The 24,979-nt window shown below is 34.1% G+C and overlaps 1 protein-coding gene across 1 annotated transcript in view; it reads left to right on the top strand.

Moving 5' to 3' along the window:
* Positions 1-131: 131 nt before the first annotated feature.
* The window catches only part of LOC108915917 (dachshund homolog 1-like), a gene marked incomplete at its 5' end in the record, with an annotated part of 26,372 nt that continues 1,524 nt past the window's right edge, over positions 132-24,979 (top strand). The window contains one exon of the mRNA XM_023456519.1: positions 132-275. Coding sequence (XP_023312287.1) covers positions 132-275 — 144 coding nt within the window. The remainder of the gene's footprint in view (positions 276-24,979) is intronic.

Here is a 24,979-nt window from a genome sequence, read left to right as displayed (position 1 = left end):
CTTTTAAAATCTACCTTTTTACTAAATTTGTATCGAATTCTGTTTGGAATCTACTCAAAACTTAATTAGAATTTAACACAAATCACACTGGAACCGGATACCAACACAACTCATTTTTCTGTTCTTTCCAGCACTTGTACAAAAGCGTCTTCGACGAGAAAGACGGGCCCGAAGGCGATTGCAGGAGCAACTAGAACTGGAAGCCAGCAGGAGAGCACAACTTGAAGACGCCCTAAGAGCAGCAGGAGCTTCGGAACAGATAAATATGATAAACGGTGAGTCAGAACAGTGGAAATGGTGATACAAGAAATGCATTTGAGTATGATTCAATTTAAATCCGCTGTATTTTATAAAATGTTTCCGTTATTGATTACACAAAAACACAACATAAAAAAGTGACCTGACCTGAAAACCACACAAGGTTATCTATACGTATTTTGATGCTGTGAATCGTCGTTAGTTTTTCTCCAAAGTAAGGACGAATTCAAAGCGTCAAAATACGTATAGGTAGCCCAGTGGGTTGTCCAGGTCACCCCACTTTTTTTTATATTGTCCTATGTAATTTAATGAAATACTATGGCATTATTTTCAAGTATATATCCTTTTTTCGATCAATTCAGTTATTATTAATAGGACAAATGTCTTCCCAGAGATAAATCAAGTCGGCTATAACAGATAAAAAGGTGCTCCAAATGCAGTACAAACGCTAGAACCGGCTCTAAAATAGATTACTCAGTTAACACAACAGAATCCTCCTTTGTCTTAATTAGCCAGAATATTTAAGCAGTTTAATTTGTATATCTAAATGAAAGATTTATCGCCGCTTTTACAATCCTTGAATTAAAAACGTCTAATTTCTCGACGGGTATTTCGTAGATAATTATTTCTCGTATAATATTGTTTTAATAGATCTGTAACATGACTAAATAATAAATGAGAGGAGAAAGATGAAATAGTTTTTGGTTAATTATTTTAACAGCGTGATATAACGTCGGCCTGAAGCAATTATCGGCTTGAAAAATTGACTGGGTAACTGACATGAATGTTGTAGTGCAGATAATATAAATATTATAAGCACGTGGTGTTATATAAAGAAAACGAGTGAAATTGTGCTCAAATTGCACTCGATAACACAGACCCACAAAAGAAAGTAGCATGTCAGAAAGACAAGACCATGGTATCCATATAGTTTTAGGGTCGCTGAATCTGAATCCGGTGTCTGTTTGACACGATTAGCTCTGGTTTACTTTTCCGACTTGCTTAGTATTTTTTTTAGCCATGATATTAGGAACTCTGCTTCATTCTCTGCCAGGCCCAAATCTCGAACATCATTTACTTTTTTTGTGATATTGTTCCTGTCTTTTTTACAACGTGATATGGAATATATTCGTCATCACTAGTATCACTAGCAATATCAGTGATAGTTTCATTGCCACCCAAATTTCTCCCTTCCTTATTATCTTAGTGAGAATTTGATTCTTAATATTTATAGTTTAATTAATAAAATATCAGGCACACAAAAAAGTTCAAATCCAAAGATCTGACATATCATTGCCGACGTATTTTGATGAGCTGAAAACGATATCAGTCAAAATTTATGCAGGACCGGACAGTAACCCGTAAAATCTAAGTGAAAATGGGCCCAAAAATCGCTCAATTTAGCCAATATAAGAGTATATCACTCTTTTGTTTTTAAATGAGCTGCGAAGAGAAAGTCGTTTTATTTTTTTTTTTTCATCTCTTGTTTTCGGTATATCCCGTTTCAGATTTAAAAAATAGTCAGTTAACATATTTACGTTCCATCTTCCTTATTATCGCTTTTCCACTTCCTTGAGATCTTAATTCCCAAAAAAATGTTTACAGACTTGTTTAAAACTCAACCATGCATCTTTTTCTTTAGCATGCGTACATCTTCGCACTTTAGTTTTTTTTTGTGCACCTTTGTAATTTGTCGTTCGTGTTCCGTTATATTATAGACCTTCCCGAGCTTACGTAACCGCAGTTAATTCGCATTTCTTTGCATGCTACCTCTGATCGATTTTTTGTGGTCCGACCAGCTTTAACAATACGGTCTACCCACACTTCACAGAAGAAAGAGAAACGTCGTGCACCTCTTGAAATAGTATCCCATTGTAGTACCAGCGTAGTAAATCAAAATCTTTAGCTAACAGCCACTGGTAAATTTAATTATTCCTAAATCGGCATGTGAAAACTAATTTGGTGCCGGCCTTCTTGGGATAGCACCGTAAAAATGCGATTTTACAAGAAAACACAATTTTACAGATTAAACTATTATAGCAGTTCGGATATTCTTCTGGTATTGCCTGGAATTTGTTGTTTACTCGAAAAAAGTTCCATTTGGGATTTTTAAAATGATTCACAGTAAATGTTTTTGTCCTTTACAAGTAAACACCAGTGCTCTTAGTCTGTCAGTAGCTAGATTCGTTTATAGTCCGATGGTTCTTCGGGTTATTATGCCTGGTCGCTGCCAGTTACATAATTACCTTTCACATCCTTAGCCTTATCTAGTAATCTTTGAACTACCTTTGTTATTCTCGGACTAGGCTCTGTGGGGGCGGACCCACTATTAGAACACCTAGGCCTGCGCTGTGGTGGTCGTAGTCACCTTTGCTATAGGTTGCATCCAATGCTTTCAAACGTTTCGACGTTCTTCACTGTCGCCATCTTCAGTGGTGACTCTGCAAATGCTTCGCGCAACTGAGATGAAGATTCTAGATTCTATAAAAAATAAGATACAATTCGTAATTTGTGTCAGCTTTAATGACACCGAATCTAGAAACCAGGAGTTCATGATTGCAAGCCTAGTTACATCATTGCTTTTGAAAGATAAGTATTTCAATAATTTTCTTTAAACCCATCCTAACAATAAATCTCATAAACAGAATACCAAATGCTAGCTTAGAATGCACTGGGGAAAAGAAAAGCATTTTTAATGCGTTAATATTAGAATATAATAATTTTATTTTACAATAAAACCAATAAGTTAGGATGATTTAGTCTTAGCAATTTGGATATGCTCCAAACATAATTTTGAGCTAAAAGTGCAAAGCTATCTAACTTCGTAGACTTTAGAAAAAGAAGAAGACGTTACTATGTTCAATTTCAACTTATATTCTTTTAACCACTAAAAACTAAACTAAAAGTATATTGAGATTGTTAGAACTCACAGTTGCTCACATTTTCAGTCCTAGAATAAATTTTTAAATCATCATTATTACATTTAATAATTTTTAAATCACTAAAAAATACCTAAAATAATAGGAGTCTCAAATTAAACCCCTGGGGCACACCTGATTCGGCAGGTAACATCCCAATATAATAAGGTCAGCCTTTCAAAAACCTTTTAAAGAGTAGTAGATTATCTGATAATCCATCCAAATTCAGCTAATATAGATAATAAATATTGTAGTATAGTTAACAATATCGAAGATGGTGAAAAATCCATATACCTACAGCTCATTTGCCTGCCAATAACTTGAAATATAGTTTGTGTGATTAAGTTTAAATTCATTATTTTTTATGCTTTTCCATAAAGCCATGATGATAGAGTAACAATCATTTGTTTATGGACATGGAAATATAATTGTAAAAATAAAATGCAACGATCTCAGCCAACTTAGATGAAGAGCAATGGGCGTATAGTTATGATTTGAATTTTATTTTATTTTAAATAATATCGATGATTCAATTCTAATATGAAACAGACCTTAAACGTTCTGCATAACGATGCGATGCCCCTGCAACGTTTTGTTGACATTCGTCGTAGGTTAATAAAATATCAAATGACACTGCACTAAAGATCAGTTAAAAAATCGTTTTCTTCTTGGTTATTTCTTGTGATCCCTCATGCGTTCGCGGAAATGGGCTTCAAAAAACAAATTACTGCCTATAACGACTGAAACTCAAATTAGGCACCAGATAGGAGTGAAACGGAATCGATCAGTTGCAGGATCCGATCTGAAATAAATGCGTAAATGATCCGGGCCTGCAGCGGATGGTTGGGTCGCGGCGGCAGAGGGCCTGTCAATCACAAGGGCGGACGCCCAAGACTTCTGGCCCCGCGGGGCCCCAACTTTCGGATTGATCCCCGCAGATTACAAGATATTTCCCTTGTCTACCCATTAAGAACGTTCAACTGTTTCGCCTGAATATTATATTTAGCAAATAATAACTTCGGAACAATAATACGGAGGTTGTACGGGGGGAGGGCTAATTTCGGCCGCGGGCGGCGTTTCTATTATGCCTCGGTGGGTACGGGGGCGAGACGCGAGGGGCAGCCTACGTTCGGCAACGAGCCTGACGATTTTTGTCATTCGTACCTTCGAGGTGTACAAAAAATGTCGTCCCTCCACGACGAGAACATTAAAGTTGCCATTTGCTAGGTGAATATTGGTTCGAAAGTTTAGTAAAATATTATGACAGAATCAAAATATATTGGGACATTGTACTTTGTATTATTTTGAACAAAATTAAATTCACAAAAGCATCAATGCATGCCATTTCCTAAAATTTTAGTTCAAAAGTTTAGTAAAAGATATTTTAATTTGCGGTAAACCCAAACGTTTATGCAATAAAATCGAAATGCATTATTGAAACGTTATACTTTGCATCATTTTGAACAAAACTAAATTTACAAAACTTCAATGTTTGCCATTTGATGGAAATCCAAATTCGAAAGTTTGATAAAGTTTCACCATTTGCTGTAAATCCCATTGAAAAGTTCAGTAAAATTTTTATAATAGTCAAAAAATATTAAACTTGCTATTTTGAATAAAATTGGTTAAAGCAGCGTGGTTTATCATTTTTTAAAATCTGTATTTAAAAGTTTAAAAAAATTTTACCAAAGCAGCAATAATTTTGTTAAATAAATTAGATACATTAAAGTAGTATTGCATTATTGAGAACAAAATTGGGCAGTGTTTATCATTTACTAGAAATCTAATTCAAAAGTTTATTAAAATTTATATAATAGAACGCTGAAACCTTTTACTGTGCATTATTTTATACAAAATTAAATTTACCGTGTCAACCTTTTGCATGTAGGTCCAAATACAAAAGTTTTGTAAATTTTGTATACTTAACAGAAATTAATTTACAAAACTGCAGTATATTTAACAAGAACAGCAAGATTTACCCTTTGTTGTAAAATACAATTCAGAAAGGCTTTGAAACGTTGTACTATGCATTGTTGTGAACATAATTAACGTTGCAAAAATCGGAAGTTTACCATTTGCTGAAATTCAAATTCAAAAGTTTAGTAAAATTTTACCACATCAGCTTTGTATATCACTAACTGTAAATTATGACAAAATGTATTTGATGCTAGTGGAATCAAAAGGTGTTTTACTTGCATTATTTTGGAAATCCACAGAAACTGTAATATACAGGGCGGCCCAATTAAAACGGTCCACCTGAAATATTTTTAATGCAACAGGTTTTTCCGGAAAACCCCGTAACAGGTCGATTTTGCTTTCTTTTGATCATAAATTTATGGATGCAGGGTCATCTCCCTAAACGGGCAACCCCTTCAAGAATCTTTAATGGCACGGGGGGTTAAGTGGCACATCATTTTAAAGGTATTTCAACTCCCTGTACAGACATGTTGAAATTTTTTAGTTCTGCCTTAAAATTAATGTAAAAAACCTATTGGAAGTGTCAGTGAAATAAATNAAAGCCAAAACGCATTCATTCACAACTTTTTTCTGACAAGGTTGTACCACCTATCACCCTTCCCATTACACCCTATACACTCTTCCTGGGTATCCCCATTAATTTTCTAACGCCGTGCTATCCCTTTCAGAGAAACTGGCCCAGCTGGAGCACAAACCCGCCAACCAACCGGTGACCACCACTTCCAGCCTCGGCAACCCCGGCCAGGGCGTCCCGCAGCAGGACCGGGACCGGCTATCCTGCGAGCGCCCCGACAGGATCAAACAGGAGCGCGAGGACAATCCCGCGGTCGCAGGGTACGGCCAACCTGGGCGGGAGGTGAGGGAGCCACCTCCGCTGCCGCAGGAGAGCAAGCCATGGGGGTACTCGGGGATAGACCTCATGAACTCCGGGGCGGCGTTCTGGCAGAACTACTCGGGTGAGTCCGATTTTACATATAAGTGAAGTATTTCAGCTAAACCCACAAAAACTGCAACTTTGAAGCCGAAATTGTCATTACCTCAGTGCGTACACCTTTTCCAAACATATTTCAGTGAAAATTGTAATTAAAAATAGTATTTTAGTACATAAAAGCGTCAATTTTATTTAGCGGTAGCCAATTTTAGTTCAGAAAATGTGATTTCAATTTTAGATGGGTCACATGTATTTCAGAAAGTACCAGTTGTATTTCAAAATAGTCAATTTTGTTTTGAAAATCGTCAATTGTGTTTCAAATAGTCAATTTTGTTTCAGAAAACGTCAATTGTATTTCAAAATAGACCACTTTATTTTAGAAAGCGTAATTTAAATTTAAGACTAGTCACATATATTTCAGATAGGATTCATTGTGTTTCAAAATAGTCAATTATTTTGTTTCAAAAAGTATCATTTAAATTTAAATTTAGCCACTTGTATTACAGAAAGCTCTAATTGAATTTTAAAATGGTTAATTTTCTTTACAAAGCGTAGTTGTTTCAAAATAGTAATTTTTTTCAGGAAGCGTCAATTGGATTTCAAAATATGCCATTTTAATATAAATTAATTCATTGTAGTTCCAAATAGTCTACGTTGTTTGAAAATATGTCAATTATGTTTCAAAATAATCAATGTTATTTCAGAAAGCGTCAATTGTATTTCAAAGTAGTCAATTTTCTTTCAAAAGCGTCCCATGTGGGTCAGAATAGTCAATTTTATTTCACATAACATAATTTTAATGAATACCCACTATAATTCAAAAAGTCAACTTTGTTTCAAAGATGTTAATTCAGAAAGTGTCGTTCAGTTGTATTTCAAAGTCATCAATTTTGTTATAAAATGGTTTCTGGAATGGTAAGTTTTATATCAAAAAAACATCTACCGTATGTCCTCGATTAGTGGAAAATATTTTTATTTTTTATTTTACGAGAAAAAGGCATTCTTTATTAAAATATTGTTTGTCTTTAAAATGCGGTTAGCATAGAGAACTTTCATCTTGCATGTGCAGGTTGATCAGAAAATCGGTAAATATAAAAAACGTTCAAGAATCAACTGCCTTTGTTTTTAACAGTACAGAAATATGTTATGATGGAAAGTTGTTTAGAATTGAAATTTATATTACAATTCCAATTTCTATATAAATCGGCATACTTTGATAGAAACGTACACTAAAAAAATTTTATTGATCATTTTACGAGAAAAAGGCATTCTTCATTAAAATTTTTGCTTGTCTTTAAAATGCGGTTGACATGGAGAACTTTCGCCTTGCATGCGCAAATTGATCAGAAAATGGGTAAATATAAAGATCGTTCAAGAATTAACTGCCTTTTGCTCTTCATTCAAATATAATTGGCATGAAGAACTTTATTTATTAATTTTGCCAAAACAATGTATTAAATAATTTTTATCACTTTTTATTATGACGGTTTTTGGCAGACTTTTTTATTCTCCATGCCAACCGCATTTGAAATGAAAAATAATAATAATTATATTTTCCACTCTAACCGTGAACATACTGTATATATTTCAGAATGGCCAGCATTATCTCAAAACGAGTCATAGCTTTTATTTCAGAGAGCGTAATTTGAATTTCAGTCTAGCCACGTGTATTTCAATAAATCGATTTTCTTTCGAAAATAAATATTTTTAAAATAATGAAATGGTGGGTACTACAGTACCTACTTGACTTGATATGATAAATCCATAAATAATGGCCCATAATGGATAACTTTCCATCCTTTTATCCTAAAAATGTGTTTCTTTTCCCAACAACAATATAACAGTAACTTTCTGTCATTCTTTTCCTTGTTTTCATAGTTTCTTTTATTTATAAAATAATAAAACAAGTGTTTCAAACAGTTATTATCGCAATAAAAACCTTCATATTCGCCGGAGCCTTTATGATACCACTAAATTCAAGGATGTAGGAAGCACACATTTTGATTAATTATTAATTTAAATATAAGTATTACACACCAAATTGAGGTAGACTGATAAAGACCCAGAAAATTTGAATTACATATCTGAATTGTTCATCGCCCACTGTTTTGCGTGCGGCCTCGAAAAAGCAATAACTCTAATAATGGTTAATGTCTCAAATTACATTAAATTATCGATTTATATCGTGACAAACCATATTCAATTTTATAATGATCCCGTAAGTTGGTTTTTATCAGCAGGTAAAATACTAATTAATTTGCATGTATATCTTACACAAAATTTGCAAATGACTCGGCTACATATACGTGCCTTAAAGAAGTTTAACAGGTCATATATTTTTTTGAATATTCTGTTTATATTTCTTGCTTCGTATCTCTAAGTATCTCTTGTAAAGTATTATAAGAACTAAACATTTCGATTTGATTCTGTCAGATATATAGGTACCTCAGTCTTTTCCATTCTACACAGCTGTGGGAAGTATTCCAAAAAAAATAAGCCCCCTTAATCAACCTAACCACCGCATCTAATCGCAGATATATCCAAACGGAACATTATAACGGTTTCTGTCGACGAAAACACCATCCAACTTTTGTCTAATTGCTATCACTAAAGTGGCTCTTCACACCTAAATTGGCCACTGAAATGTGAACTGGTTCGATTGAAAGCAAATGTGTTATTTGCTCTAATTAATGTATCATTTTTTCAAAAGGTAATCTCATACTGACACGGATAAAGCAAAAAGGTCAATGGACTGGAAATTTTCAAGCAGTTAATAAAGAAACAATCAGAAAAAAAATACTGCTTTAAACGCTTTTGTAACAAAATTTATTATTTTAAAATATAAGTCACGTGGCTTGTAATCATTTATGAATGCTCTCTACCGCAATACAATTTCAACTATAGAAATGAGTCAATTCTAGTAGCAGAACTCAAGATTTTGACAGTTGTTTGCTCCTATTATCTTCGCCTAATTTTTCTGACAACTGGTCCCGGTTGTCGTCGATTCATAAATTGAATCCTTCAAGACATCCGCTTTTATTCCGTTCGACAAACGAAGAGATCCACACATACCTGTTATCGCGCCTAATAGCCGTTTAATTTCGAAATTAAAATTAAGAATGAATCGGATTTTCGATTGTACCTCTGGAAATGAGGTGCATTGTGGCCCCAGCGTTCGAATCTATTAAAAATCACAAACGATTCGTTTTCACGGCCACAGCCAACTGGTCTGCTACTGGTATTAAATGTCTTTTGTCGGACCGGGAGTCATTAAGGAACAAATTATTACCCGATAGAAGGCCTAGATGGACATATCATTCAGTGGGAAATTAGGGGATAGATTGGATTTAAGTAACTGTATAGTGACGGCTGAGATAGGTAGTCTTTAGTTGGGTATAGATTGGAATTTCCGTGCAATCTGTTTTACTTGCTTTACGTTTACGTGGGTTTTACTTAATCTGAAAAATTGATGTAGGTATTATTAAAAATAAGGGAAAAAATCATTCTGCGTTGGTACCTTGTACATAATTTAATGTTTATTAATATTCAGTTATGTGGCTATAAATTTCATAAATTATTTTTTTAAATGGAGGCTACTGAAAAAATAAAGGCTTAAAATCCAAAAACGTTTTGGTTAATCTATCTTGGTTGAATTTGTTCAAAGTATTCAGTCAGAACAAGAATATCTAAAAGTAAATTTTTTGTGATCTTTTTTGCTTAGGAAAATATTTTTCCTATTTTTGAAATAACTTCAATTTCTATTGTCAGAAAATGACATCTATACACAGATAAAAATTTAAATTGAACAAAACATTTTAGAAAGATTTTGAACAGTTTTTGCCAAATTGTATGCCCTCTAGCATCGAGTTAATTTTGAGTATAGGTTTTTCCTACCCAAATCGCTTTATTTCAATTTCAAAAATCTGTAGTTAATTTCTTTTTAAAAACGTATATTCCATTGTTAGTTCTGGTAGATTTTTACGGTTTTTTTAAATACTAAGCTAATTCAAACGAATTTAAAATATTTTTTCTAAAAAATGAAGTCAAACAATGTTCTACAATACCAGAATCTATGCAAAAGATATCTGTCCTCATAGACGAGAATCTTAACTATTGATATTGCGGGAAACAACTTCTTTATTGGCTACATGCCCCAAGTAACGTTGAATTATACGTCTAATAAACAGTAAACATATAATTAACCAAGACTAAAAATGGTATGTTTAAATATAATTAATACAAAAAACCCACGACTGTGGACTTAAATGTCTTTTGATATCTGGATATCTGATCTTGAAAAACATTGTTTGGCTTTCTTTAAGATTTTTTAGAAAAATAAAATTGAATTTGTTTGAATTATACCTTATAAAAAATCTGTGGAATTAACAAAACTAAAAAAACTTCTTTTTAATTCCATTTGATGAGAATTTAGGAAACTTTCAGAATTAACAAAACTAAAAGGACTTCTTTCTTTAAACTTTAATTGGGGCTCAACAACGTTTATACAGTATGAAGTACGTACAAGGTGCCCCACGCTGGCGAGATATTAGACATATTTCAGAGATTAAACAATGGCGTCCACCAACGCTTCCGGTTATACCAGAATTTGATGTCATCTTCGTTATTTTAAATGGAACACTCTGTATATCATTGCAATTTTGGATTCTACGTCAATTTTTAGGTGAACTTTCATAAAGGTTTCCTATTCTTAAAGTTAACTATTTTTGATATATTTTTTTCAAAAGAAATTTAAAAAAGCACTGCCTATTTCAAAGAGATGTGTATTCTACAATAATAAAGTTAGAGCAATAAAATTTATAGGGAACATAACTAAAACTTTAAGCTTCCCTGTCATAATTTCAAAATGACTTAATTTCGTACAGGGTGGTAGAAATTTAATGCCGAATTTAGTCAACTTTAAACCATCTTAACTAATTTTTTTAAATGGAACACCCTGTATATTTTTGCGCAACATGATGAACAATTTTGTTCTCTTTAGAATGGTATAATGGTTCCCTATACCTATCTCTTCTGGTTAAAGTATTTACTGTTTTTTGTGCAGTCAACAAATATCGCATAATTTCTTGAGAGGATGGCTGTGAAACTTGAAAACAAGCACCTAATTTGTCACCAGCTTATTGTTGTCAATTTAACACTTACAGTGAATGTTTATTTGAGTATTATTTATAGTTAAAGAATGGAAAACGTTAACATTTATTCAAATGCCGACATAAATTTATTAGTTATTCATGGAGAATCTCATTTAAAATAACGTAGATGACGTCAACTTCCGGTATAACCGGAAGCGTTGGGTAGACGCCATTATTTTAGTTGAGAAGGGTATGCCCGAAAACACTATTACCCGAATTTTTAAAATTAAAATCGAAGTAGTCTCTGAAATATGTCTAATGTCTCGTCAGCGTGGGACATCCTGTAGAGTGGAAATATTTTTGAAATATTTACTGTAAAATAAAACTGACATTTTTTAGCCCATACATATTTATATTACATTTTACCTTCCTTATCTTTTTTGCTTTTTACGTAGCAAAAAATGGTAAAGGTCAAAGTTTTAGTACTTAATTTTTTTTCGTGTCTCTTGTGAAAATATGTTAATTTATCATGTTTTAAGAGCCCCCTCAAAAAATCAGCTCAAAAAAAATTTGTTTAGAGGTCGCTCAGGAATTTAAAAAATTTCCAAAATCGTCAAAATTGAATTTTTTTAATTTTTTTCTAGTTATTTTATCATTTTCTATGTTGAAAAAAATCTCGATTCTGAAATTTCAAATCAATATTTTAATTTCTTAATGTTTTAAGCGACGTTTAATGTTTTCGAGCGACCTCTAAAAATAAATATCAACGAACTAATAATGTTTTTTATTGAATTTGATGAACAAATGAATAGAAATAAATCACGAGACACTTAAAAAATTTCTCGAGACAAAATTTACTACCGCACTGTGAGTATCAAATATTTATAATTTTTAATTTTTTAAAGTAGTGTACCTAAAATGTTTTCGAGCGACCTCTAAAAATAAATATCAACGAACTAATAATGTTTTTTATTGAATTTGATGAACAAAAGAATAAAAATAAATCACGAGACACTTAAAAAATTTCTCGAGACAAAATTTACTACCGCACTGTGAGTATCAAATATTTATAATTTTTAATTTTTTAAAATTTAAGTGTCTCGTGATTTGTTTATGTTCTTTTGTTCATCAAATTCAATAAAAATTATTAGTTCGTTGATATTTATTTTTAGGTCGCTCGAAAACATTTTAGGTACACTACTTTGAAAGTTAAAATAATTATGAGTTTCTTTTTGGGCCACCCTAAAGTATATAAAAAACAAATGAATGTTTTATTTAGGAGATATAAACCAAACTTGTTTCTCAAACGAAAGACCCTATATACTTGTAGCTTTTTGAATTTCTCTCTTTTTTTCTGATTACAATAGATGCCATATATTTGCTTTTATATTTAGTTTAAAAATATTTTGGATTATTTGCTCATTCTGCACATAGCCAAGATTGCCATGCGTGGGTATGTTTCCGCAGAATTTTATAATTGGACGCAACGTCCACCGAAAATATTTTTCAAAATCTCATTTCTGTTGATTATACAATGAAGTCACGTTAAACAAACAAACGAACGATCGACAGGCTAGATTAAGCATCTAATATTTAAAATCAGAGGGAGAGAATAACTTCAGCTTCGACACACTGGCAAATGCTGCTTAACGCGCAATCACCTAACCGGATAAATTGCTTTTGGACGCGTCCCCCCGAACTCCGGGACGCCGGGGGCGACGCCGCGATTTAAATTCAGATATTATTGTCGCCGCGTGTGAAATGAGACAGCGATTCTATGACTACAAAGTGAAGTCATTTCGCTGTAACTAAATAAATGGAAAATTGTGTACGTTTCCACCCCACGTTGTTCTAATGTTTTAAAGGACGAGAGCGCTAAGCGACAAATTCCATTATGCCGGCTTGGCTTGCCGGATTCGCCGCTTCGAAACGTTCCTGTTTTCAGTCGGCCTCACTTTTGTCCCTCGCCCTTTCGGCATATACGGCGCATTTTTTATAATTCATTATATCTTTCATAATTTTGAAATAATCTAGAAAATGAATAAGCTAATAGAAAAAAGTCTCATACGAATAAATATCCGGAAACTCTTAATAAAAAAGATATACAGATTATAATGTGATCTGGGTACACCCTGTAGATGTTAAATTTTGGAAAAGAATGTGCTATTTATTCATTTCTTAATTACACAAGCCCACAAACAGAAACCGAAAAGTCCTTTTTCCCAGACTAGGTGGCCTTTATGTTTTTGGGGTCGCTGATCACGATCCCGGTGTACATATGACTCCATCACGTCTAGATCAAGGTCAAATGAAGGACAAACATTCGAAGGATACAATTTTTTTGACCTCGGATACTGAAAGAGCGAACAATTTTACGTCTGAATACGCTTTGACCTCTGAAGGTCATTTGCAGGTTATCTAGAGGTCAAATCCTTCTTTTGATCATTCGGCTGATATCTTAGGTAGGAATGGGTCCCGAACCAGTTGACTCTTATGTTTTTGTGGTCGCTGATCACGATCCCGGTGTCCATATGACTCCATCACGTCTAGATCAAGGTCAAATGAAGGACAAACATTCGAAGGATACAATTTTTTTGACCTCGGATACTGAAAGAGCGAAAAATTTTACGTCTGAATACGCTTTGACCTCTGAAGGTCATTTGTAGGTTATCTAGAGGTCAAATCCTTCTCTTGACCATTCGGCTGATATCTTAGGTAGGAATGGGTCCCGAACCAGTTGACTCCTATGTTTTTGGGGTCGCTGATCACGATCCCGGTGTACATATGACTTCATCACGTCTAGATTAAGGTCAAATGAAGGACAAACATTCGAAGGATACAATTTTTTTGACCTCGGATACTGAATGAGCGAAAAATTTTACGTCCGTATACGCTTTGACCTTTGAAGGTCATTTGCAGGTCATCTAGAGGTCAAATCCTTCTTTTGATAATTCGGCTGATATCTTAGCTAGGAATGGGTCCCGAACCAGTTGACTCTTATGTTTTTGGGGTCGCTGATCACGATTCCGGTATCCATATGACCCCATCACGTCTAGATCTAGATCAAATTAAGGTCAAACACATTAACTCGAATGATGCAATTTTTTTGACCCCAGATTCTGAAAGAGCGGAAAATTCGGTTCGATCAACAGGTCGAAATGTATTCGGGCATAAAGTTCTTCGCTCTCAGATTCCGAGGTCAAAAAAATTGTATCATTCAAGTTAATGTGTTTGACCTTCATTTGACCTTGATCTAGACATAATGGGGTCATATGGACACTGTGATCGTGATCAACGACCCCAAACACATAATGGTCACCTAGTCTGGAAAAAACAATTTTTCGATTTCTGTTGGTAGGCCTGTGTTATTATAGTGTATTATTGAGATCTAGGGATAAAATGAACTGTATGTATTATTTTGTATACTGATTTCTCATAAATTGAAAAATAATAGTTTTTCATCTTTTCAACTACACCTGTGGGTGACCCAAAGGATTTTTGGCTCTAAATCCCCTTAATTTCTAGAGGCGCCACTGCCTATACAAGGTGTCCTCGTTTTAGTTGCCTTAAATAAAGCTGGTAACACAAAAATTGGCTTTAAGCAAAATATTTCATGTAAACAAATATCCAGAAATTAATTAAAAAGGTACGACATATGAAAGTTGTATGCAAAAAATGTTTTTATTTTTTATTTCTGATTTCAAAGATATTTCAATCAAATTTCACACATGGACAAGGGCCGTAGAAGGGGAAATATTCAGTTTTCAAGTCAACCAGTTGTGGGTAACAAATGACATTAATTCAACAAAAAAAAAGTCATACGATAAATAAAATTAAAAAGGTATAATTTATCCTAAACCGTTTAAATTTAAACAAAAATTGTTTCCTGACATTTTTTCGTATCTATCTATTACGCCCGTCCTTGGTTTTGAAAAATTATCATCGGTATTTCTGCTAGAATTAAAAAAAATATATAGTAGATTGGTGTGAAAAGCAAAGTTACATGAATTTAGATTAATGTATCGATGTGCGATCAGTCTTTTCAGTCCTTCAGCGTATCGCGAATTTCAAGATATAATATATTCTTTGAACGAGAATTACATTTAGCTAAACTTTGATCGTAGCTTCCATCCAACACAGAACCGACCGTAACCCTAACAATAACTTATCGCAAATCATCGAAACGGCGGCGGCAGTGTTGACGCTCCCTTAATGACGTTCGTCCACGTACACGGCGAGCAAACAAGCAGCTCATACCATAAACATATTATGTAAACAGCGAAACTCGGGGGAAATTATCCTGCGGCGCGCCATATCTCAGGAGTGTCGCAGGAGCATTTCTCAGCCCGAGCTGGAGAAGGTGCTCGGATCTGGCAGCACACTTAGCATTCATGGACTGCAGTAAACGTTTGCAATATTCAGGAGGCAAGCAGATAAGTTGCCAGGGCGGTGTGGAGGGGACGGCTTGAGATTTGTCCAGGAGTCGCTCTGTGTTTGTCTTGTTGCTGGTGGTTTCTATATGTGTGTCCGAAATCTAGATAAAAGCACAATTATAGACGTATTCGTATATGGGGGTGTGGCATGTCGTTAATATTCTGAAAATCTTTAAGGAGCGATTTCTTACCTAAAGTTAAAACGGGTTTGTATACAGGGTGTTTCACTTTTTGTACTGGTAACTTTCAGAATCTTGAATAAACTCTAAGAAATGCAACGTTTTCGAGAACTGAAGTGTCAAATTTGAATTTTTTAATGTTTTTTTTGTAATTATCTCTTGAACAAATGGGAGAAATAGATATTATCGTTGTTTTCCTACTCTTATTTCTCTATCGGTGTTTTTTGTTTACTTTCCTAGCCGTTTTTGAGATGTTGTGAAAAGCTGAAGAGGTCATTCAGTCAACCCAGCAACCTATTTTTCTAGAACGAATTATGGAATCACCGTCCTATTTTGAGTACTCCTCCTGCCACTAATAATGGTTAATTGATGCTAGAATGATAACGTTACAACGAATACCACCTTTTTTCTATATTCATTTTTTTGTAACCCAAGGCACTCGATTCAGTATTTTTAAATCCGCTATCCAAATCGTCTGCGTCTTATTTCTTTGAGGTCTATGCGAATCAAAGCAAACTTATTTGCTCCATTGTATTGGTGTGTAAACTTCTTTACTTAAACTCTGTAAAACTGTTGAGAAAGAAGACGAAATTCCAATAAATGTTAAAAATTGCGCACTTTTTCCTGAACACATATTCGTTTGGTATACTCAGGATTCTGTACACTGTGTTAGTAACGCACCTTGTTAGCAAGTTCTTTTTGCTGCGAGTTCAATTAATTTACGTACCTATAATTCCAAATCGTTCATGAAAAAAATAGTTCAAACATTAACAGTAATGTCACAACAGGTTTACACCAGTGGCGGCTCGTCGTATAAAGCAACTGAGGCTTATAGGCGCGTCACACTTGCCTACAATATGCTACAGTTCCCCCTCCATGGAGCCGGTTAAAATAACGTGATTTAGGAGGGATCTGAGGCCGGCTTGTACTTGTCTTGTAGCTTCAGTTCGCGGTTAATGTACGCGTCGCATAGTACGCGGGTAGTGTCTGATGCCAGTGTGAGAGAAAGTAAATAAAAAACAACTTCCTTCCAACAAAACAAAGTAAAACTAAATTTAACGAAAATTTAATAGATACTTATTATATTATGAAGTGCCTACATAGGTAGCTAATAACGAAGCTATCTCACAATATTGTTTTAACTCTTGAAACACCTATTACAAGACGTAATGACGTAAACTACTGCTCTAAACAAATTAAAATCACTAGTCAAAGAATTTCTGAATTAAGAACCGAAGAAAAATTTAAAAATATTTTTAATTATGCCAAAAATATTACTGGACTACCAAGTAAACGGGGCAAAAGTTGCGATGAATTAGAAATATTTTCGAAATATATTTCCCCTTAATTAAGTACCTATTCGTTTTGGGAATTAACATGATTTAATTTTTTTTGCTTTAATAGATTCCTCAAAATTTCCCGAATTTGCAAACAAATTTCTCGAAAAATCGTTTGACTTTTTATTACAAATGTATCCAAACGTTTTTGAAATAGATATGTTGAAAAACGAACTTAATATTTTGTACAAAGACGAACAATTTTGTAATTTAGAAATTCAAAAAACGATAGAAATATTATACAAGGAATTTAAAATGGTATTTTCGGAAACTTACAAATTGTTTTGCCCAGTTTTAACAATTCCTGCAACAAGTGTCTCGGTAGCAAGAAACTTTTTGTGTCTTAAGCGCATTAAGACTTAGAAATACGATAACACAAGAGCTCTTAAACAACTTAGTGCAAATTTAAAAGACGCACCAATAAACCTGTTTTATAAAAAATGCTTTTAAAATATCTTGTTAAAAGTGGAGGCAAACGAAAAGCTGGCGGCGTTGTTTTATATGTAAATAGATAAGTTGGCTGGCTACCTTATGAACATTTTTTTAATATTCTTTCATATTTTTTAATAGTCATAAACCAAGTAGGAACAATTTTGTTAATTATTAGGGAAATATATCACTGTTTTTTTTTTCTGTTACTTAATTTTATTGTAAATACAATTTTTAATATTCTGATATTATTATCAATAACATCATTTTTTTAATTTACGGTTATGGTAGGGCTATTTGCGAAGATCTCCATAATAAAAAATGACGTGGACATTTATTCCTATCATTTGAGTGCGGATTAATAGAATATCCAAATAGTTGCGTATTATTTTTTTTATAGAATCTGAATGAAAATCCTGTTCGTGAACATCAGTTTTCCTATAATATTGTAAATACAACTAAAAATTTCCAGATGCATTTAGTCGTTTGACCTTGAATATTATAAATTTTTGCCTGCGGCCCTTTTTTTATTTCTTGCCCACCTAGTAAAAAAGCCACAAGCCTCACCTATTTACAATGTCACGAACCGTCACTGGTTTACACTAACAGCTAAAGTAATACCAACCCACTAAAACCTCAAACCACAACTTAGAAGAAGAACGACTTTTAAAATAGCAATGTGGGACAACGTTTGAATTGACAGCAAGCACTGATTGACTTTTGCGAGGTAATACGAGTAGAATAGATTAAAGAATCGGCTTGAAAAATCCCATTACCTTCAATTGTAAATATTTCTGTTATCATAAAGCTTTTATTACAGCGATTTTTAAACGGTTTATTAGCATTAGCATTTGATGCATGTTTTCTGGTAAATTTTGCACTCTAAAATGATATAAATTACATTAAAATTAATATAACAAGTATTAATAACTAAAAATCGTATTTTAAGAAGTTATTACAAATTCCCCTTCTGGATTTGTCAAACGCGTAAACCTCCATCGACCCGAACGTGCGTCAATATAAAGAAAAACGAAACGGCCGAAGTTTAAAAAATTTTAATTGGCTCCTCGATAATGGACCCGCTATGACAGGGCGATATCGGTAATAACTTTCATTCCATTTCAACGAATCACGTATGTAATTAAGGCCTAAACTCCACTCGAAGGTGTTCGGCGTAATAAACGGCTAGGTAATGAAAATAGTCCCAGTTGGGTTTAGTTTGGCGTTAGGCTTGTCGATGTGATGGTAGCCCAGTAAAAGCTACGGTATGGCGATTGTTCAATGTTCTTCTGGCTCATCTGATCATTTAAAATGATTAAATGGAAAAGTTGAATAACCCAAAAGTTTTGAAAAAACATTCGTAGTACCAGGAAATCCTACATTTGTTCGCATATTATAGCTATGGCTATGGAAACCATATTAAAAATTGTTATATTTTCTCAAAATCTGTAAAATGAACAAGAATGCAAAATAAATTGATACAAATTTTTATCAGGAATCAGAAAGTGTTTTTGTCCTGGCTGATTCTGAACTCAGTACCTATATCTAATAATTCATTTACATTTGTCACTTATCAGGTTTGCACATAAACTGAAACTAAAATATTACTACTTTCCAAAAAAATTAGAGATAAAATAATATTTGAGCACTACAGGTTACCCTCATTTATTATAATTTTTTTGATAAATTTGCAATTACGTCACATTTAGTAATTAAGTGCAACCGATAGAATAACCCTAAATTATGTTCTGTATCACATCAACATGCCGAAACCTTTATCTAGCGTGCTCAAGAAATGGTGGGGTTTGAACAGAAAAGTAAAAGTGGAACAGAAACGAAAAAATGGAGGGCTGTAAAAATGGAGGGTTGTAAAAAATGGAGGGCTGTAAAATATGGGAGGTTGTAAAAATGGAGGGCTGTAAAAAATTGAGGGTTGTAAAAAAATTGAGGGCTGTAAAAATGGAGGGCTGTAAAATCTTAAAAATAGAGGGCTGTAAAAAACGGAGGTCTGTAAGGGACATAAATTGTAATTATTACACATTTTTGTAGCGTATAATAAATTTTGTAGCGTAAATCGGCATTTAATAAAAAAAAACATTTTCATGGTGTAACAATCGTAATAGAAAGAGTGAAATATCGGTTGAACTTTCCAAAACTATTAACATTTAAAAAAAATTACATCGTATATTTGAGAGATCGTGGAAGATTCCGACACCGTTACCGACGAAATTCGATTTGTTGGAGTATTTCGCCTGATAGGCAGAAAAACGGCAGAACAAATGGGTGTAAAGACGTGCGGACGTCAGCCTAAACGTTTTTAAAGCATCGTCATGTGTGGCATTCGAAGAATTTCAAATATTTTTCGAATTAATATAATTCCATTGTATTTAGGGGAACTAGTTTGTGGTGAGTGTTTTTTAGAGACAGCCAAAAAACCGTTTACTATTGAAATTACTATTACTGTCTTGAAAAGGTATAGCTACATGGTAGATTAGCTAGATCCATCTAGGGTAAGATATTGAAGAGTTTAGCGGAAAAAATAAATAAAAACATGTTAAACATTTACGGTTACCTGTCATATTCATCATTGAAAAATACCATTACTTTCAGTACTTAATAATCTCACAGTATATCGAATATCTTCCACTACACAAAATTTACAAAACAGTGCTAGTTTTCTTTGTAATTTTAACAGTCGATATTTTACATATAATGTTCCCGAGAATTTAACTTACTAAAAACATTTTACATTTTAATGCAGTATTCAAAGAGAGTTTATTTTTTCGGTGAAAAATTATAAAATTTTCGTGGCTGAAAAAATACGTAGGTATTGAATTTGTGAGACCCAGAGAGATGCGACTTTAACAATATGTATCTCGGAAGCAAAGCTTCACAGAACTAAAGGCTGTAGGCCATACTACGTTTATATTTTAATAAGGAATCAATTTTTGTATCTAAATTGAAACCACCCTGTTTTTTAATATTAGAAAAGAAAATTTTTATAAAACCTACTGTGTTTATAACAGACTGTTACTGAAATCGCGTGCGATAAAAAAATTAAGCTACCCTGCACTGATTAACTAACTAAACTAGAGTAAACAAAATTCCTAAATGTTTATTTTTATTGACACTTTCAAAAAACAACAATTCTTGAGTAATAAAGAGATATTTAGCTTCTTAAAATAAAAAAGTAACTATTTCTCTACTCTCGCATAAAAGAAGTGTTCCTCGGCGCTGTACCTTGGTCCCCGAGCGACCTTACGGCTCGGACCCGCTAAAAACTTCTTAATTAAATTCGGTAGCGAACGCAAGAGGATTAGCCAGAATGCAGCCCGCCGATTCCGACCGGGTTGACAACAGAACAACGAGCCGAGAAATTGCGACATTAAAGATAACATCGCGCTAAACGGCCCCGGGCCCGAACCCCGGCCACCCGGATAATGGTATAGGCGCGTTGCTAAATTGACTCCCGCGGATGTCTGTCCGTCTGTCTGCGAGAGCGCGGGTTTCATTTGAATAAATCGCATTACGGCCCGGCCGTTTGTTTTGTAAATGGATGGAGGCATTATGGATCTTTTACTGCGGCGCCCATTAAAGGCCCCGGGCGAAGAAAAATTAGCCATCATTGGGGACACAGATCCGGTGGCAGTGAGAGAAAAATTCGAAAATGCGATGAAAATTGACATTGACGCAATTAATATTCATTGAGAATATCCAAAACTGTAATAAAAACTGAGATTGACGAGGTTAACCCTGAAACTATAGATTGATGCAATTAACCCTCGTTGGAGATTTGTAAACAATAATACTAGGAGAAAAATTCAGACCTGTAATAAAAAATAATAAAGTTCTAGATTTTGTAGGTTTTAAAGTTTTATGTCTCATCAAATATATGACATGTGTACAGGGTAAACACCCTGAAATAAGCGCGTTCCTTGAAAAGGACGATAGAGATTAAGCAACTGATGGTCTAAATGCCTCTGTTGTCGAGAAAATTAATTAAGAATTAATGTAAGCCGACCCTATGCATTTTGTGCACGTGTACAGACAGAACGGACTTATTTCAGAATCTCTACTATAATCAGAAAAAGGAGAAGATTCCAATAAGTGACAAATATTCCGGGTAGGTAGTCCATTATAAAAAGCAAGACTTTGGTTTAAATCTTCTAAATGCAAGAGTCAATTGCTTTTTTATACATTTCTTTGACATCGCAACAAAGTTTCTTATAACTTCGGTATTTGCCATTTTTTTCTAAATAGAAAGGTAAAAAATAAAAGGAGGAGCAGATTTTTATGTGAACTACCCGATACATTTGTATAGTGCTATCCAAAAGGTTTGCACCGTATGGGAAAAAACTTTATGTATAAATTTAATAAATTCCTTCGATTGTCTGTTGTCTATGCATGTCGTCAAATCAAAATAGCGCCCATCGAACCTCATAAAACGTTTGTTATATACGAGGGGCAGACGAAAACTGCAAATCGGCCCAAGAGTAAAGTACCCTTATTTTCGACTCTGAAGAGAATGTTATAATGAAAAGTTATTTCTCTGTAAAAGATTGGTCCAAATATAAAGTTTCAGTTCATTATGTTGAAAAAGCGATTCCTGACATTTTTGCAACTTTCCCTCGTTCCATAATTCGAGCGAAAACATCCATTACTAGTCATGTTTTTTTAATACGCTTTTACGAGAAAAACATAATTCCTAAAAACAAGTTGAATCAGGAACTAATAAGGCCGTTAAAAAAATTGGGTAGAAAATAAGAACAAATTTGGTGCAAACTTTATTTTATGTTCAAGAATAATAATTTAAAGAGGGACTATAGAATAAACTTGGTAATAATAAAATAGAGGTTTTACCATTTTACTCAGTTTTTATATTATTTTTGAACATAAAATAAAGTTTGCACCAAACTTGTTCTTATTTTTTGCACCATTTTTTATAACGGCCTTATTAGTTCCTAATTCAACTTGTTTTCAGGAACTATGTTTTCCTCGAAGAAGCGTACTAAAAAAACCTGACTTTAGTTATGGATGTTTTCGTTCGAATTATGGTACGAGGGAAAGTTGCAAAATTGTCAAGAATCACTTTTTCAAGATAATCAATTGAAACTTTATATTCGGGCTAATCTTCTCTAGAGAGAAATAACTTTTCTTTATAACATTTTTGCCTAGGGTTGAAAATAAAGGTACTTTATTCTTGGGCCGATTTGCAGTTTTCGTCTGCTCCTCGTATATAACAAACGTTTTATGAGGTTCGATGGGCACTATTTTGATTTGACGACATGCAGAGACAATTGACAATCGAAGGAATTTATTAAATTTATACATAAAGTTTTTTCCCATTTGGATAGATAATGCATGATATTGGTGTGTATTTCTGTAATTAGGTTTTTCCTCTTATAATAATAAAAAATATTTATTATTAGTGTTTTTTTTTTTTCTGGAGAACAAGCTGATTGTGTACCGGCCGGCGCGCTTGCGGATCTGAATATGTTCCCGATGAAAGCCTTCGACCGCGGGGTAGAAAAGACACTTAACCGCTTAGGGCGATTAAATGCGCCCATATGGCCGCTCTGGCCGCCGAAACATCGCAGTTTCCCAGCCGGGCGATGTTATCAGGAACCAATCAATCCTAATAAAGCACGCTAGTTGGGATATTATAAGTTGGGCATCCATTAGGGCGGCTTCCGGCGAGCTTCTGCGTCTTACCTCACTTCCGGAACTTGCCCTCCGGAGCCGGGAATAATTCAGGACCAACTTGCCACTTTAAGCCTTAATGAATAGGTAATTAGTTAATATTGTGCCGGCTTCCTCTTGTCCACGCCGGGCCTGGGGGTCCGGGCAAGACTGCGCGGCCGTCTTGGGACCCATTACGGGCCCCGCGACCAACTTCCCATTGTTCGCCCAAGGAAAGGATTCCAATTGAATTAGCCCTAATCACGGGAGATTATTATGGATCGATGTAGGCCGGTGTCTTCGGCTGGGCGGCCGGCCCGAAACAATGCCCGGACTAAAGCGTGGTTCCGGTTACCGGGGATGCCGCTACTACCATTTTTCTGCCTTCCCACCCCTGTTTAGCGTCCCAAACTTGATACTCTGAGGGATAGGCAACTATCCGAAAAAAATTTGTACCTAGTTGTTTAGTGGCGTAAGTTGTTTGATAACACTCCATTCTGAAACAGAATAAACAGGTGAAAATATTACCTGGAATAGGGTGCTTCACAACTTTTTAACTTCACAATAAATAGATTAAAAATATGACACATGAAATATGAAAAATACGGAATATATGAAATATACATAAAAATTTAACCCGGTCTTGTTCGTCTTCTTTTTCTTCTTCATTTTGTTCTTGTTCCTGTTACTGTTTCTGTTATTGTTCTTTTTCACATTGCTCAACGATAGATTGAAAATTTAACGTTTTAAATTAAACTAAACTATAACTTAAAAGAAACGTCGAGTGGATAGATTGCATAAAGTTAATTAACAAAAGAAAAAAATTTGACAAAATAAAGTTATTGTAGTTATAATAAAGCCAAGGGGAGAAATTTTAGGCTGATCTATTTAATTAATTGCACCTGGTATGATTTAAAGTAACTGAGACTATTAAAGAACCCTAAAATAACGTCAAAATTCTAGTTAAAAATAACATGTATTAAAGGGACATTTAAATGGTTCTTCATTTAAAGGTTAAAGTATCAGTAAATACAATTTTAACGTTCGTGTTTTCACTGGGTGTTCTTTTCTCCTGCTTTTGCTCCTGCATCTGTTCTTGCTTTTGTTCTTGTTCCTCTTGTTTGTGTTTTTATCTTGTCCTTTTTCCAATTCGAGTTTACTTTTAGTTCTAGATCTAGATCTAGTTATAGTTCTAATGCTAGTTCTAATTTTAGTTCTAATTCTAGTTCTAATTCTAGTTCTGGTTCTGGTTCTCTTTATAGTTCTTGTTCTCGTTGTCGTTCTCGTTCTAGTTCTCTATCTAGTTCTAGTTCTGATTCTCGTTTCTAGATCTAGACCTAGATCTAGATCTAGTCATAGTTCTAATTCTAGTTCTCAGTTCTAATTCTAATTCTAATTCTAGTTCTAATTCGAGTTCTAATTCTATTTATATTTCTAATTCTAGTTTCAATTCTAGTTCTGGTTCTTTTTCTAGTTCTTGTTCTTGTCCTTGTCTTTGTCCTTGTTCTTGTTCTCGTTCTTGTTCTCGTTCTTGTTCTCGTTGTCGTTCTCATTCTCGTTGTCGTTCTCATTCTCGTTGTCGTTCTCATCCTCGTTCTCGTTCTCGTTCGAGTTCTAGTTCTAGTTCTCATTCTTGTTCAAGTTCTCGTTCTTGTTTCTAGATCTAGTTAGAGTTCTAATTCTAGTTCTAGTCTATGCATGTCGTCAAATCAAAATAGCGTCCATCGAACCTCATAAAACGTTTGTTA

Source organism: Anoplophora glabripennis, unplaced genomic scaffold (genome assembly GCF_000390285.2).
Source record: "Anoplophora glabripennis isolate ALB-LARVAE unplaced genomic scaffold, Agla_2.0 scaffold1710, whole genome shotgun sequence".
Classification (NCBI taxonomy): Eukaryota; Metazoa; Arthropoda; class Insecta; order Coleoptera; family Cerambycidae; genus Anoplophora; species Anoplophora glabripennis.
Note: the sequence above shows the minus strand (reverse complement) of the source record. Positions and strands in the feature narration are given on the sequence as shown.